The 17,536-nt window shown below is 41.5% G+C and overlaps 1 protein-coding gene across 3 annotated transcripts in view; it reads right to left on the bottom strand.

Annotated features, from left to right (window-relative positions):
• Window positions 1-17,536, bottom strand: part of sox5 (SRY-box transcription factor 5) — a 142,843-nt gene that overhangs the window by 102,085 nt on the left and 23,222 nt on the right. The window contains exon 2 of one of the 3 annotated variants that reach the window (XM_013908830.1): window positions 13,274-13,342. The exons of 1 other annotated variant lie outside the window; for it this stretch is intronic. In XM_013908830.1, the coding sequence (XP_013764284.1) occupies window positions 13,274-13,299 (26 nt within the window). In that variant the 5' untranslated portion in view covers window positions 13,300-13,342. Of the gene's footprint in view, window positions 1-13,273; window positions 13,355-17,536 lie in introns of those variants that run through there. One more of the 3 variants, XM_013908831.1, reaches the window with a different exon arrangement.

Here is a 17,536-nt window from a genome sequence, read left to right as displayed (position 1 = left end):
TTGTATCCCCAGGAGCTGACTTTACCTCTTCATCCCTTTCTCCCGCCTCTTCCATCACAATCTCTCCCCTCAGTTGTTATCTCTCTCTCTCTCGTTCTTCTTCATTCTTCCCCCCCCCTACTTTTTCCCCCTGCTCAAAGCTGTCAGGATGTTGCCTCCTTGGGTATGAGGCTGAATGGGGGGATTTGGCACCGTTTCCCTCTCCTTGCTCGCTTCAGCCGTTTTTAAGAGCACATGTTTATGCACCAAATCTCTGCACTTTGTGTTTCTCCACGTCAAGGCAAAAGCTCAGCCCCAGATTGATGCGGCCTGGCAGCCCCCTGTGTACTTGCTCTAAGCGAAGAAGGGGGACGACAGAGAGAACAGAAGAAAAGAGAGAGAAATCTAGAGTGAAGAGGAAATGATTTTCTGATTTTCTACACAGGCTTTGTGGTCCTGGAAGGCTGTTTAAATGTGTGTTTTTAAGTCCATTGGTGAGAACAAGAAGAGAAGAGACTGTGCTATCCACTGCCTGAGGGCTATGCTGAGCCTATATATATATTTAAGCCCCCCCAATGTTCCTTGCTTAACAATAACGCCTACTAGTTTTAATTTAATTCTGTCATTTTTCTTACTAAATAATCCACTTCCAATTTCTGTGTCACAGCTGGAGAAATAAATCTAATCTTATCCCATAGCAGACTGAGTGTGAGGTTTGACAGAGTTTTCTTTTTCATCAGCACTACTATGTGTGAAAAAGAACAATAAGAGACAGAAGTGTTTGAGAGTGCGCGCCGTCTGCAGAGGGACAGGTGGGCTAAGAGGACAAGCGCAAGAGTTCTGACAATATGCCAAAGTAAGACACGGGCACGGAGAGCTAAGACGACGACAGACAGATAACAGTCGCTCAGAAATCTGAGAAAAAGAGCAGCACTACTTGATTTTTCCTAGCCAGTTGGCCCATGGGCACACCAGTTGTGGTGAGCTTCCTAAACATCGTGCGGCCCAGCGGCCTCCGTAAACCAGCATGCAGTTCACACCCACACACCATCATTACCAGAGAACAGCTTTTCATACAAACTATTTACATCAGATTTTAATAATGACCAGATCTATGGCCAGTGCAGATGTGTAGTTAATCCTAAGGTGTTGAAACATTACTACAGACATGCAGAAGAAGCACAGCTACTTTGACACTTGGGTCAAAGGAAAAGATGATAAATAGCTGCTTTCTAGTTGTAGTCTGGCTTTTTATGGAGAAACCCAAAGCAGGATATGTAAAGTTACACAAACTGGTGAAGCGACTAACTGATTAGAAACTTTTGGTATTTATACCCTCCATCACCATCACTATGGAGATTCAAGTCAAACAGACTAAATCAACTTTTTTTGTAAAACTTTGCTTTAATCCCATTATATATGGCACCTTCAAAAGTGTTTACAAAGTGCTTTGACAGCCCAGCAAAATCCTGAAGATTTAAAGAAATTTAACCTCCTAGGACCTGGCGTCCAAATATGTGGACATCACATTTTGGGTTATTTAGACTAAAATACTCAATTTTGCTCTACATGGGCCTGATATCTACTTACGAGGGCATTATACTGCTACTGTTCGATCAAAATTTTAAACAAATATCCTCTTATTTTTCTTAAAAACAAAAATAAGGTTGGAAAAAAAAATCTGGTAATTCTTTGTTTTTACATTCATCGGGCCCCAATATGCCCAAATATCAAAGAGAAATTAAAAATGCATGCTGTGGAAGAGTTCAGGTCTTAGGAGGTTAAAACTGCAAGGAAAAAAATCTCAGCACAAAAAAAAGAAAAAGAAAAGAAAGAAAGATTCAAATAAGGTGAAATTAGAAACATAAAAAGGGCAAAGACACAAGATTTTAAATGCACCAAAACAAAAAGATTAGATGTGAAGACATCCTTAAATTTTAGTTGTGGATTTCTAAGAGTTAAAAATACTGCAGTGCTGTCTCCCTGGAAGCTGTTCTACATTTTCCTGAGAAATCAGTGTAACACTACTTTTGACAACTCAGAAAATTAGAGAACCTGGAAAATAGAGGCAAACTTTAATTTTGAAAAACAAGAAAAAAAGCTAAATGTGGAAAAATTGATAGAGTATCAAGACAGGCATTTGGGCCCAGAAACAGCAGCATGGAAACTTCTCAACAACAGTAGCTAACATTAGCCAACAATGATCAGCTAGCTAACATGTGAGCTGTGTTGGAAAATTACTCAGTGTACCTTTTCCCTGCAGTAATGGTGAGCACCAGCATGGCCGTTGGACTTACCTATATGGGCAACAATAAACAGTACAATTACAACATGAATGCATGATCGTTAAAATTAAAAATGCATCATAGCTACTTGCTTCTCTCGTCTCTGTACCGTGTAAGCATAAGAGCTTAGTTTTTATTCTTAGCAATAATGTGTGCTACCTTTAAGCCATATCATCGATTTCCTTTACACATATTTTATTGCTCACTTTAACTCATCCTGGAAAGTATGGAAGCTGAAGCTTAAATGGTAAAAATAAAGGGTCTTACGTTTGTTTCATCCAAATAATACTGCAAGCTATACATGGGATATTATAGGCTATTATTACCATGCGCTCACATATCACTTCATGTAATCTCAACATGCAGTGTGCCATGACGTTTTTATTTTCCAATGTCTGCCGTGGCAACCCCAACACCTTTTACTACAACCTCCCACCCCCACCCTCAAGTCCTTCTTTTCAAACTGTGGGAACACACTGGCACACAGATGGTTAAGCCCATCCTTGTGATGAGTGGGAAGGGTGTGTGTGGTGGGGGGCTTGCTGCAGATGGCACAGAGGGCATCGCCAATCAGCCTACATACACACACATACGCACCTACACAGGGAAATAAAGGGAGAAGAGGAACAAGGTAAAGACATATGGGGAAGAGTTAGAAAGATAGGGATGCATGTATAGATGAAGGTGGGTGTGTGAGTCCTGTGTCCCCGGGCATGCAGTGTACTGTGTACGTGCGATGGCTGCCGTTAATGTAGCGTGGCACACAAAGCCCTGGCATCTCGCTGGCACCTCTGCCCACGCCGTGCCACACTGAGAGGCACGGCGAGGCCTGCCAGAGGGGCTGGCAAGGCCGTGTATGTCTCTGACTTTGTGTACGCATATGCATGTGTTCATTTGCTTGGTGATTGGTTCGGTGTACCTTCTATCTAAATATGTGTAACAAAGCACAATATGTATATACCATGCTGCTTTTGAAGGTGTGTGTCTAAGTATGCATATATTGTGACCCAACCAAATACCACACACACACGCTCGCACACACACATACACCGGTACCCCTCTCATTAGGAAGACCCTACCCTGTGTCTCTAATGGCTAAGCCTTTGATATGCAATGACGACTAATTCCCTCCTGTGTTCCACTCTCCGCAGACAGCGCAGTCATTAGACCACGGACATGGACACACACATACACACACAGTTGTGTTTGAGTGGGAATCTAATCATTTAGCCCGTCCAGAGGTTCTGATTCTCATCTGTCTTTACCTTATCTTCTGAATTGTCTACCGGGGGACTCACTCCCCTCACTTGTAATGTAAATAGAACAATATTTACATAAAAACATTTGAATTTATCATTAAAAACAGCTCTTCTTGATGTGGAATGCGTCTTTCTGCTCTTTAAGGCAATAAGGTGAAGCCTAATTTGCTCGTTGGACTGTTTGTCTTGTATGCATAAGTTATTCTGCCATCAATCTCACACTGTAATGAGGGGGAAAAATCCAAACATTTAAATGTGCCTACTTTCTAAAATAGAGTATGCATTCTACACTGCAGTGCAAACAACTAGCTTTCTTTTTAAACAAAGTTATTTGTAGCATTAAACTCAATTGGCTGGTGTGGAACATCCAAATGAGCTTCACAGCACCTTTAAGGAAAAAAACAATCATATTTTTAAATGTTTTTGTCAAAGCAATTTCTTTGTTTTTTAAAGATGCTGTAAAAGTAGTGCCCCTCTCTTTTAGCGCATCCTGATCTTAATGGTGTAGCTAGCAAACTGATGGACTTTATTTACTTCTCCATTTACTCCTGTCTCTAGATCTTTGGTTTGTGACTGTTTATGTCTCAGTGAAACAAAACTAAAACTAGGACGCCAACCTCCTTGCAACTAGGAAAAGTCATATACTGAATTATTTTGCTTTTAGAGACTGACTGCAAATAGTTCCAGTACCAACTCCCACAGGTTGAATGTGCAACATCATTGACAATCGCACATGTCATCTGCAAACAATCATGATCCAACTCAGTCTGGCTGCAACCAGTCTCAGACAAGATTGGTGGAAGCTGATGAATAATCACTGCCAAATTCACAAACACAGACACGCCAACACGTTGCAATTTATCTGAGTCAGTATGCACCAATTCATCTGCTACGTGTCTCTTTTCAATAGGGTGCACTGGTTGGCAGCTGGTTTTATTCTGGTTATATTCCTATACAAATGCAAAAACAAGATTGGCCTGCAGCAACTATGTTACTATTTGTGGAGGAATTTCTGGATTTCTCTCTGAAATCTATGAGGTTCTGACTCTGATTTCACAGGTAACTATTGTATTATCACAAATCCCCAACATGACCCCATTCAAACACAAACTGATAGCAGACTGACCGTGTTAATGCTGTTCTATCACCCTCTTGGCATCTTGAAGACGGACAGCCGACTGCTAGTGGTGCAAACCTGCTCCCTGACTTTGAGGCAACCATTTCAAAGGAGTTGTTCCTTATAGAGGGTCAACCGCCTGACATCTCTTTATCTTGCACTAGTGAAGACTTGCTACCTCCTCACTAATTTGAGCCTTTTAGCATGCATACACCTGAAGACCACATGTAAGTGCCAGCCTAAAAAGGAAGCAGAGAGTTTTGGTTTAAGTTATAGAAAATAAAGAAAGAGCGGTGAAGTTATGGTCACTGATCTCTTTGTTTGAAATGACAAAGACCTGCAACACAGGTCACATTTGAGTACAGGGTAGTCATGGGGACAAAAACGAAGGTTTTTAGTCATCAGTAAACCTGTGTGTGTGCCCATTGTTCTAATAATGCTTCTAATAATACTTTTCTGCACGTCCCAAATAAAACATGATTTCAAACTAAAATGAGGTCAGGAACGTTTCCAAAAGTCTCCATTTTAGGAGTCCTAAAATGCCAGGGCAGTGAGAACACTTGGCAAAAGAAAAGGTCGCGTATCATCTATTGCTGTGGGCCATTATTTATTTCTATCTGCCTGTAAAATGATTTAACACTGTTGCCAATTTTGCTTAACTTTGTATTCATTTAAGCTTTAGATTGCCACTAATCTAATCTTATCAATAACACACTTAAGTATTGTACAGGTGATTAAAATAGAAGCAGCAGATGCTAAGACATCATTCAATTTGCTGTTCAGGCTGGATCGAGTGCCAAACACACTGGATCCCACATACCTCTACAAACAAACTAAATGCCCTCCTTTAAAGTTACTAATATATTCACACCACTATTGCTACCTGATGAGCCGTTTTCCCCCTCATTTCATAGTCTCTCCACCATCTCTCTCACTCACTCTACAGTGTTTCCTGTTTTTAATATATCTGCAATCCTCACTTAACCATAACCATCACCCTGATCTCTTTGCCCTCTCCGTCTCGTTTCTCTTTTGTTTAATCCTTCCCTAATCCAGCCCTTTTCTCCACTCTTTTCTTTTCCCTTCCCTCCCACCCCTACTCAACCCAGTCCTGTTATCGCTTTATTACCGTGTCCTCAGTTCATTCTGTAGCTATTAACGTGGTGAACAGCTTCACCCTTGCTGATTCCAGCCAGCTAATACAGGTTACACACACTCGAGCTCAGCTGGCTGTGTTGGCACACTACCCTGCTCCTGCCGTCTCTCATCCCGGCATTATAAACCCCACCTAATCAGCCTCAGTGACACATCACGTGTGTCATTGATTTTTAATTAACAATCTGAATTTGAACAATGGATCAGCTTTTAGAGAACTGCTGAATAACTGGTGTACAAACTATACAACATCAGGAAGTTGTGGTACACCTGAGAGGACAGTGTAAGCGTTGAGTAGCGACACTGAGTCAGAGAAGGGGCTGCGAGGACATACTTAGCAGAGGCCAAGGAACGATTTTGATACTGACAACAGGCTTGGAAATGTGACTATTAAAGTCTGTCACTAGCGACGGTTGCCACAGTTACATTTTATCGTTACTGCGTCAGTAGGTGAGGGTAAGAAGCCAAGGCTCTGGTCAACTGTGGAACAGTGCTCTGTGATGGATTGGGCTTGGACCGATTCTCGATGACAAAAGGTGATAACAGGATTTACCAAATGCTGAGGCGGAGCCAGAGCAGAAGAGGAAGTCATTTATTGACATCTGATTGGCCAGCAATTGTGCCAGTCTAAATTTCATTGGTTGTCACTGATTGCGCATCTTGTATTCAGAAGCTCAAAAGGACAAACATGATTTACGTTGTATGATTTCTCCTATCAACCTCAATCTTTAAGTCAGAGAAAATTATCTAAACCACAGACAAAATCCGTTTTGTTTACTCATTTGCTTTAGTTCAGTTCAATTCAATTCAGCGTTTTTAATCTTTCACAATAGACACCAAGCCCTCAAGGTGCAAAAACCCTGTAACATTTGATAACACCAGATAACCCCAGCAATCAGTCATCTTCCCTATGAGCACAACTGGCAAAGGAGGGAAGAGAGAACGGCATTTTAACAGGAAGAATGATTCAGCAGAGCTATGTCAGGGAGAAGGAGCCATCTGGGTGAAGGGAACGAGAAGTGAAGAGAATAAAGGACAGCAAACGGTGACGAGGACAAATCAAATTATGAGAGAGAGTCAATAACATGCAGCAGTGGTATATCAATTCATGGGGAGTGAAAAAGAGGTGAGCGCTGTGGGTAGCAGGGGAAGTCCCCAGCCTACTGAAGTATAACTAAGGGATGATTCAGGGTCACATAATCTTAAAAATAAAAGCTGATCCTTTTTAGAATCGCGGGAGCGATGACCCGATCCAAGATGTCAGACAAAGAAGCAAGAACTGGTGGTCAGTAAACAGCTCTTACTTTCCTTTGCAAGCTGCACAGTGCAGACATTTATGTTGAATAATGAATTGAAATATATCAGTTTGCTCCTTGAGTTTGGCAATCAGATGATAGTAAAAGCGCAATCTGCTTGGAATGCGAATACTCCTCCAAATGTTGTACGGTGTGTTAAAGGCAGTATAGCTTTCTTTTTCATTTTGTTTTTATTTTATCTTTTCCTATAATGAATGAGAAATAACATAACGTATATTTTTCCGGTGTTTAGCAGCAGGCATTGACATAAAGTAGGTATGAGAGAGGCAAAATGACGTTGTGTCACTTACAACAAATACAATAAAATGTTGTATTTAATGGTTAGCTTCAATTTGTCCCCTTAACATTCCGTATCAATGACTTTCATCAGCCCAGTGCAGTGTTATATGTAGGTGATTTTATAGGTTTATAAGCATTAAAGCTCTTTAAGTTAGGCCAAAGTTCTTCCCACCAGACGAGCAAAGGTGTATTCCTACCCTTAAAGATCATTAGAGTCAACACAGGCATAGAGGTTGCAGATTCACCTGTCCTGGTCGACTTTCACTGTCTGCTTTCCCACTGACAAATCATGTAGTCCGCTAAATCAGCCTTATCCATGCTGCTGGAACATCCAGCAGAGACACAGTAGAGACAGAGAGGATAGCTCTCAGTAAGCACTGACACAAAAGCTGGTTAATACTATTGTTCATGACACAGTGGCGTTTGGCACCGAGGCAGCATGTGTTTGTGTGTTCATATATGTACATACAATTCCTTATGTCAACACACGTGTGTGTGTGTGTGCTTGCGTGTACGTGCATGTATCCGCATGTGCGTATCCACAATACCGGGCTGCAGTTAAGTGAGTAAATGCATTAAAAGGGCTGTTGCGGAGCCCTGCTCGCTCATTGCCCGAGATAATGAGGACGTTTTCTGTCTTCAGTTCAATCAGCACTCCCGGCTCTGTGAGACGGGAGAGCCTAGCAGATGCACGGCACGTAGCAGATGTGTGCTATTGGAGTGACATCTGAAAGTAAAACTCTAGAGCCTTTTTACGACATTGTGTGCTGCTGTTTAGATGCCCGCGATTTGCTGGCACCGAGCGATGGTGACAACAGCAACTCAGGGAACAAGCAAAGGCGCAAAAGAAAGAGGAGAGAGAAAAGGAAAAAGGCAAGGAGAAAAAGGGAGGAAATCTTTGGCAAGGGCCTCGTCTTTGAAGTGATTTGGAGAGAGATGACATACAAAATTAGAGAGTAGCATTTCGCCCTCTCCACTTTGACTACACATTAAACGCAACAGGGAGAAATTTTTCCCCACAAAGATAAATGGCGCAGGGGTGCGCCGCGGTCCCTAAACAACAAAGATTACCTTGTCTGCTCGCTTTCAGAATCTGTTAGGATTTCAAGCCGTTTGATTAAAGTTTTGTTGGGTTTGTTTCTGATTCAGGTACATATAACTTTCCAACTATTCAGTTCCAACTTTTCAAAAGCCAACTGGAAAAAAAATTACTCTTTTTCTCTTCAATCATCTCTCAGCCAATCAAAAACAGATCCTTGGCCAAAAACACTTAAGAGGAAAAAATATATACAAAGTGTTTGTCGCATACAAAAGGCAAGAAATCTGAAAGAATAAATGGCGAGGATTTATAGAGGGACTTCTTTCATTGTATACTATAGAAAAGGGAGACGGTTTAATTGGACCAATAGTGTCTCGCTGGCTCTGAGTAACATGATAAGTAGCTGCTATGTTCAGATCCTATACGTCTGTTCATCTATATATGGCGGTGTATCAGAGTCATACGGTTTCCTTATTCTTTACTAACAAACAACTGCTATTTACTATTCATTGTGGTATAAATTTCACAAGGGTCAAATCAACAGGACAACTTCAGCCATAATTACTTAGAAACAAGATGCTTAAGTAGGCTGTTTCATACCACACCACGCAACACTTGCCTCTGTTCAGAGTTATTAAAAACAGTGAAAATTGCGTGAAAACAGAATATGTGAATAATGACGGCGGCGTTAATAAAACAAAAGCACGTGGAAGATTTAAATAAGCATCTGGAGTCGAGTAGAAGCAGCCGTATACCACGCGTGAGTCACACAGAACGATCCTATTCTTCTGTGAAGAACAACGAGGTGCCCTAATTTATTTGTCAATTAAGCAAAAAGGAAACTTTTCAAAGCTCTGCAAAACTATTTTACCCCCGATTCCCACAAAAGGAGACAAAATGTATTCAAAGATATATTCACCATAAAGATAAAGATCCAATTTAGACAGTGTGTAGGTGAATGTTAAACAGATTAGTGGGCACACTTGGTGAACATAAGAGCATTCTTCATTCACACGAACACACACACACACATATTTATTTGTGCCTTTGAAAATGATGCATTGTGTGAACATATATTGTATAGTGCGAGGCCGATCTAGAGGGAGTTTTATTGTTGTGCCCACGGGAGCAGATGTCACTGGCACTAACTCAATACTTTCTCTCATTCTGTCTCTGTTTGCTCTCATGCTGCGCTCCTCTCTCCCTCTCTCTCCATCTCGGGGTGTGTTTTTCTATCCGTCTCCCTTTTTTTGCTTGGACCAGATGGAGAGATGCTCTGCTCCAAACCTTTCTCACTCAGGATCACAATGCTCTCAGTCATGTGATCCGGTCTGTTATTTCCTGCCTCTCTCTCTCTCTCTGTCGCTTTCTCTTTCTATCCATAAGCGCTCGTTCTTCTCCTTCTTTCTCAGTATCCTCTCCCCCCTGACAAAGCCTGACAAAGGCCTTTCATTTCTTCTAGCCTGCTTGTCCTCTGTGTGTTTGTACTGTACCAAAGTAGTCTCCCTCTCTCATTGTATTCTCTCTCTCTCTTTGCAAAGAAGGTGTCTAGGGGCTGCGGGGGCCCTGCTCTGAGACAAGGGGCCTGCCTCGGCTCAGCGAGGGAGGTGGCAGGGGTGGGAAGGGGTCTGTGTGGTGAGTGAGAGAACGAGGGGAAGAAGAAAGAGCAAAAGCGACAGAGTATATTATTTCATTAAGTGCTTTGGAGCTCGGCAGGGATTGGGGAGTAAAACCTTGCAGCTCTGTGTGTGACAAGGGCGCGACCTCCCGCAACCTGGGAACTCAATCCACACACATTGCGCCGCTTTCATCTGATACTGGGGGTGTGTGAGAGCTCTCAGTCACTGGTGCTGGCTGGCTCGCTGAGGGTGCTAAGCTTTTTAGTCGGGGCCTGCTGAACGGAGGAAAGGTGGCGAGAATGACGGAGGGAAGGGACGCGAGAGGAGGAGGAAAGGAGGGAAGGTAAAGTGACTAGAGTAGGGAGGGTAGGTAAGGAGAGGACAGGGGGGGTTTGCCTGAGTCCCGGTAGGACAGAATTGGGCATTGTCGCCGAGCAGAGTAGAGCCGAGCTAGCCCATTCTGTTGATCTGAGCAGGATCCCGGAGAAAACAAAACTGCATTGTTCCCCGCAGATGGAAGCCAGTGTCTCCTGGGTAACAGCATTAATCTCCCCTTTTCTCCTGCTTCCTCTCTTGTCGGGGCCATAATCGGTGGGCTCCTTTCAGCAGCCGAGTCAGCCTCAAAGCCCAGGCTCCTAACTAGCCTCCTAATTAGCTGCAATTACAATGAAGACAACATGATGAGATAATAGAAATTTGCAAAATAATGACATACCACGGGAAAATATTCCTCCTCCCCAAGCACCATTTTTTTCCCTCCGGGAGAGGCACAATGGAGAGCCGGGGCCCTTTTCTGAAAGCGGGGAGCTCAGAAAAAATGGTGGCGCATTATGTGGCATAGAACCCTATTGTCTGCCTTCTGGTTGCTTCAATCAACAGGCCATTGTCTGGCTGCTTAAATCAAAATGACTCAAATACGGGCTCCGTAATGATGCCCTCTCAGCACCGCATACTGAACACAGAGACAGATTGAGGGAGAGAGGAGAGGAGAGGAGCTAACCATGCAATGTAACGCAGGGCAAAATAATTAAGATGAGGTAAGAAAAGGGCCCGATCATCAAATATCCCAAAGTGTTGAAAATCAGGTGGGAACAACAGAGAGCAAGGAAACCAGCAATGGGACTGCCATTGACATTACACAGTAGTTTTTATCTGGACTTGTTACACATTAAATATTTCTGAGTACAACATGTCACAACTTCATGAAATCGAACGTGACAGCGAGTGAAGCAGTAGGAAAAAGGTGGAAAGACAGAAGCGGAATAGCAGGATAGAGGGAGGAGGAAGATGATAGAGGGAAGGAGGAGACTGAGGTAGACAGCAGGTGGTAGTCATGCACAGAGGAACATTTTTAACAACTCTGATCGGTAACGAAGGACAGAGTTACTTTTCTATTAAAACACTTTACTTAGAAGAAGAAAACCGATGGCATGTTTACTCTTTGCTTTTCTATATGCTTTGTTATAGCTGCTGTGAATACTATCCGTCCTTTTGTTGGTTGTTTTTCAATATAACTAACATTAAAGTGTTAATAACTTGTGTAAATTAGATATAAATACATATTAAGGAGCTAGGATTTTTAATGAAATACAGTGACCATCACTCCTGTGTTCCAGTGGCCATGCTATTGTAACAGATTGTTGTGTTGGAATAGCTTTTGTTGGTCACAGAACAAATAGTGTGGCTAGGTTTGTCCATCATAATGGGTTTAATGATGGTCTTAAAATATCCCATAAAAAGATCTCTTCTATCCAAAATTCCAAAAACAGATTGACCGTAATAAGAACAGGAAGAGAGACAGAACTTTCTCTGCTCCCTTTCAGTTATTTTCATTCCCGTCCTTTTACTTGACAAAATTCAGACGTTTTTGGTTTGTCTGGAATAATAATTCAAGCATAAAAATACTGGCATGAACCAGTGTTGTGTCTTCACGTGACAGATATGTTATATGTCAAGGAAAAACTATACTTTAAACTGTATCTTTGTTCTCAGTTTTTTGGTTGAATATATGGAACATTTAAAGATATAAAATAAAATAGCATTTCTGTACCAACAAGGCTGGCCTTTCAGTTAATCCAACTGCTGTTTGCTGAAGCCTCATCATAAACGAACTCAATGGAAGGGAAACAGGGAGAAAATACTGAGGCATGCCAAATTACACAAGAACTGGACTGAGCGATGAATCAATTTAAAAGGAGCTCTGTCATGGTTTGGGGCTGCATTTCAGCCATTGGTGTTATGGATGTTATCACTGATCACTGGTCATATTTTGATCAACCACGCAACACCATCTGAAAAGCAGTTAAAGCATAGGTGGAAAGATAAACACAGTGGAACACTATCCGATGTTGATTGGCCTCTCCGGTGCTCGGGCTTCAACAATATTGAAGAAGTGTGGGATCATCTTGATAGAGAATAGAACAAACATCCAAAGAAGAGCTGTCCTTCAAGAAGCCTGGAGAACTATTCCTGAAGACTACTTAAAGAAACTACACGACAGTTCCTCAAGAGAGTTCAGGCACTTTGGAAGAATAAAGGTTCAAGCTCTTTACAACAGTACAGATTCTGTTTTGGCCTTGCATCCTGTATTTCCATGTGTGTTTGCACATGTTTTAATAAACCACTGCAACTAATTACTCATTTCAAGAAATGAGGGACAGATCAAGACTTTTGCACAGTATTATACCCTAAAACTCTCTAGGTTGGAAAAAAAAAAAACATCCGACAAGTCCTCAGCTGGCACTTCTATTAAACAGTACATGCAAAACACCAGACACAACACTCAAGAGGAGACTACTGAAGGCTGGCCTTCTACACAGGGTTGTTAAGAAAAAGCCATATGTGACCTGACCAAGAACAGGACAAGATTAGAATGAGCAAAAGCACACTGGAGCGAGAAATATCGAAAGATGAAGGAGAGTGAGTGTGAGGCCAAAGTCTGAGGATTGGTACTGGATAAAACAAAGATTATCACAATGCTATGACATGCTGCTTGAGTGGAGTGAGTTTCCTCTAACCACAGGATAATTACCCAAAAGACAGCTTCAAACTCTGTAGGAACTATTTAGAAGAGTAGTTTGTACAGTTTGCTCTGAGAACAGTGAAGTTCAAGGAAGTATAAAAACCCCCAACTTTGGTATTTTCTTTGGATCAAATATATTTTCTTTTCTCCTGAAGTATTATTTTTAGCAAATAATTAACATGAGAGGCGACTTTCTTTCTCACCTGTCTTCAGGCTCGGCGTTCTTCATAGCTCTCGACTTCTAGCAGGTTTGTGGGTCTGAAGCAGTCTGTCTGACACACAAACACACAGCAAGACTGACATATTGACAGACAGATAGGCAGAAAAACATGCAGACAGACAGAGAGACAACAGACATATGGACAGACAGACAGGCAGATGGACAGAAGGGCAAAGGTTAATATGCAGGAGAAGGGCTGAGAGTGTGTGAATCTGTGCATGAATGTTGGGTGTGCATGTGTGTCATGACAGCTGGAAGCTTGTGTTGTGAAGCTGAACACCTGAGACTGGCACAAACACAAACACACATCCGCACTACGACAGTAGCACATAATTTTCTTTTTCGTTTTTTTCCATTAAATGTGATGTTAATTAATCCTGGTCTCTTGTAGTTTTAATCCCTGTGGCTTCTTCACTGGATACCAGATAATGCCATCACTACCTTTGCCCTCACATGAAAAAATACATACAAAGCAAAATGGATTCCTTCTGAAATGACAAACTTTATTTATATTTATAAAGCTTGCTAAAATTTTTATATCAGCCACTCGTAGATCCCCAACATGACAGATCTGCGGATCAGCTTATTTGCTGAGTTCATGTGCTTCAAAGTCTGGTTTGACGTTGAAGTTAACCCTCGGAAGTCAACACTAAACCACCATCCAACAGCCAGCAACCTCCTACAACCACTTGCCAACCTGTCAGGGAATATACATTTTTTCCTAGCGACCAGTGTTTTTCAAGGAATTGCTGACTAGTCTTCTAGCGATGTGTTACCGAGGCCTAGACAAAGAATTTAAATGTATTTAATTCAATTCAATTCAATTTTATTTATATAGCGCCAAATCACAACATAAGTCGCCTCAAGGCGCTTTACAGTGCCTATTATAAAGTGTACATGAACCAAACATGTTAATTGTAATCTCATGTGACTGATCTGCACCATTTAAAGTAAAATGTTCTTTCACAATTCCTTATAGTAAAGTGGACTGGAATTTATATAGCCTTATCTAGTTTAGGCTTAGTACTCAAGGTGCTTTTGCACAGCAAAACCCCGACTGTCATTCAGACAGCTAGAGTGATTAAACGATTAACAGTTAGTGATGCAGTTAAAAACTTCAGGGTAATCCCATTGAAAGATGCTGGTATTAATCTGCCGGGTGTAGGAGGTCACAGGCAGAGGTGCAGCAACCTTAAAAAGCAGAAGCTTCGTTACCTCTTCCTAAACACAGAGGAGTCCTGTTGAGTAATTAGCTTGTGTCAGATAAGTTGACAAGCTCGTTAACACGCCACATCATCCGATACTGCCGCCTTTGTTTGTGTAGGCTTCTGAGAGGAAGTTAGCAGTCTAATTAGCATAATTACAACTGCTGATTTATATGGGTGTAATTAGCAAGCAGATTTCTGCATGTTGTGGTCTGATGGAGATACGCTGCTGCGAAGGAAGAAGCTGGAGACCAGATTCTCTTACGCTTTGCAGTATGCCAGAGTCATGTACACACAGTTCTTTTAGTCCTCCACACACATATGGATAAATACATTTAGTACAAAGATGGTTAAAAATAAATACATATATGTCTAAACTGTACATACACACCAGTCACTTCCCTCTAAATATTTTCAGAATAATAGCAGCAGGAGAACATTGAAACTTTTTGCCTCCATTAAAGGTGAATAAATCTAACAAACGGTTTTCGGAACCTCTACTTAAAGCATACCAGTTTGTTTTTTTTTATACCAGATTACATGGTCTGAATCCCCGTTAGGAGATTTAAAGATTCTTCAAAATAAATTTCACGCGCTTAATAAAGAAGCACTTTGAGTGGAGGCACTGAGAGAACAAGAATGGAGGAACAAAACAGAGGCATGATCCGTCTGACAACTTGGCCTTAATTGCACCAGACGTTCACAGTAGGACAGTGAATTAGTGCAGTTACCTCTCATCACTACTGTAAAAGCCCGGGGTCGGTAGATTACTGTACCACACTCACATACAGCATAGACGTGCTAATACACACAGTGCCGGGTGCTGTCTGGTGATCTTAGCAGTTTTCTAGGTGACATGGGGTGAAATTGGGGTCAAAATGAATCTCAGTGCCAAACCAGTTAACACAACAATGTGGACACTGGGAGTGTCCTGGTGGGGCACCATGCTAAGACTTATTTTGTCTGCCTGGCATGGCAGAGGACAAACCTCTTATTTAATCATCAAGGATTCTCTCATGAGCCAGAAAGGTGTTACTCTAATTGGAAAAGGGTAAAGTGTAAAGAGACAAAATGATGCATTTTAAAGCAGTGTGTGTATCAACTAAACTCAGACATGGGTGGACAGTTAGTTACTTCACTCCTACAGAAAAAGGACAAAAACGTTAAAAGCTAAGAATTTTCTAGCATACAAGAGCAACAAGACTGCATCGTCAGATGCTTCTTTTTTTGTCATGTAATAATGAATTGAAGCTTTTAAGAAATAACAATATATAACAAGTTAATGTGACAAAACAATATCACAGTATAAAAACTAAAAATCTTGTTATAAACTAGAAAGTAAGTCACAGGAGCCCAAAAAATTCTGAGGATTATGAAAAATGACCTGAAACAGTTTTTTTTCTCCCCTCTGTTTTTGCTGGTTTGTCAGGATAAATTCAGTCGCTATTTGACTTACAAGCGAATCATTTCAGCTTTATTAATCTATGGAACAACATCTATCTCATGTGACCCTATGAAGGGTTCCCAGCCCTCACAATCGCGAACTATTGCCCTCTAAGACTCATTACAAATCATAATTAGAGGGTTTTTTTTTCATTTAAATTGATGTCTTTAGCCTCTTATTATTATGCAGCATGATTTAATCTCAAATATTGACAAACAGAATTAGCAAATAAGAGGATCCTGATTCCAGGTAAGTTCACAGTCACACGCTGTAAATGTCATCGAGATGACAGTGTGCATCAGTTTAAGTCCTGGCATGTATTTACACATGCACAGATTTCCCTTTAGCCCGTGTTCGTGCCCTGGCCACACACACAGACGCACACAAGCAGGGACCAGTATAAAGGCCTGATTGATTTCCTCACACACACACACACACACACACACACACACATGGATTGGGATGTGTGCATTTGTCACTGAACATGCATGCATGTAAGTTGTGGATTGACTGTATTAATTAATGCAGTGCAGATGAGTCCCCTCTGAGCTGTCTAATTAGACATTAGCATGGAGATGTAATTACCTGAGAGGGCTCAACACGTTTCACTTAACTACTCTCCCTCCTGCATGGCACACTGAGCAGGTAGGGCTCAGGCTGACTGGTTTGTGCGTGAAAACGCCGATGTACTGTACTGAATGTGTGAATTTGGCTGCATTTTAAATGGAGTTTTTAATACTCTTTCAGATGCAGATGATAGCAGTAGATTGCAAAGACCTAATTGATCTGCTCCTAAAAACAAGCTCCCCTTGTCCATCCCTCTGTCCCCTACTCTTTGTCAATCATTCTTTCTTTTTCTTCCATCTGTGATACACTGTAGCAGGTCATCCTTTTTTCCTTCCCCTCTCTTGAGTAGAAGTGCATTAGGCTTCTCTACTGAGCGACATAGGTTCGATTCTTGATCAATATCCACCACTCTACTGGCAGAAGAAAAATAAAAGGTCCCTCTCTGCTCTTCAGTCTCAAAAAGCCTCCCTTCCTCTTGGAGGAGAGAAAGAGAGCCCAGATCTGTGAGATCTGTTTGCCAGCGTCACCATAGCAACCATCACTGCCAACCTTGACACTGGAGTTGCATTGTCTGGGACCCTGACATTAGATAAATAAATTACACAAACCTTTGCTCAAACATCAGATAAATACATACAAAAAAATGCAAAAATCAACAAATTTCTACGGTCTTTGATCAAGATAATCCAAAAATGGATGCATAAGCATGACGCACGATTTTATATGCATGTACAAACACAAAATCATCCACAACCAAACACACACTAAAATTTGCCATCCTCTTTGATAAAAACAGACTGTTAGGCTGAGCTCAGAGGAGACTGTCAATACAAGACAACAGATTGTGAGAACCCCATGAACTCCAATACAGCCTGCAACACACCTCTTAGAGCACCAGGAAGAAATCTATGGGCTGCTGCAAGCATTGTCTTCTTATCTGTAGATGGTTCTGTCCTGTTTCCTATGAGGATCAATAGCATTAGCATGTCTGACAGAGAAAGAGAAAGACAGCCAGAAAAAAACAAAGATT

Source organism: Pundamilia nyererei, unplaced genomic scaffold (assembly GCF_000239375.1).
Source record: "Pundamilia nyererei isolate P.nyererei 1_Seehausen unplaced genomic scaffold, PunNye1.0 scaffold00014, whole genome shotgun sequence".
Taxonomy (NCBI): Eukaryota; Metazoa; Chordata; class Actinopteri; order Cichliformes; family Cichlidae; genus Pundamilia; species Pundamilia nyererei.
The sequence above is the reverse complement of the archived record's forward strand: the minus strand, read 5'-3'. Positions and strand labels throughout refer to the sequence as shown.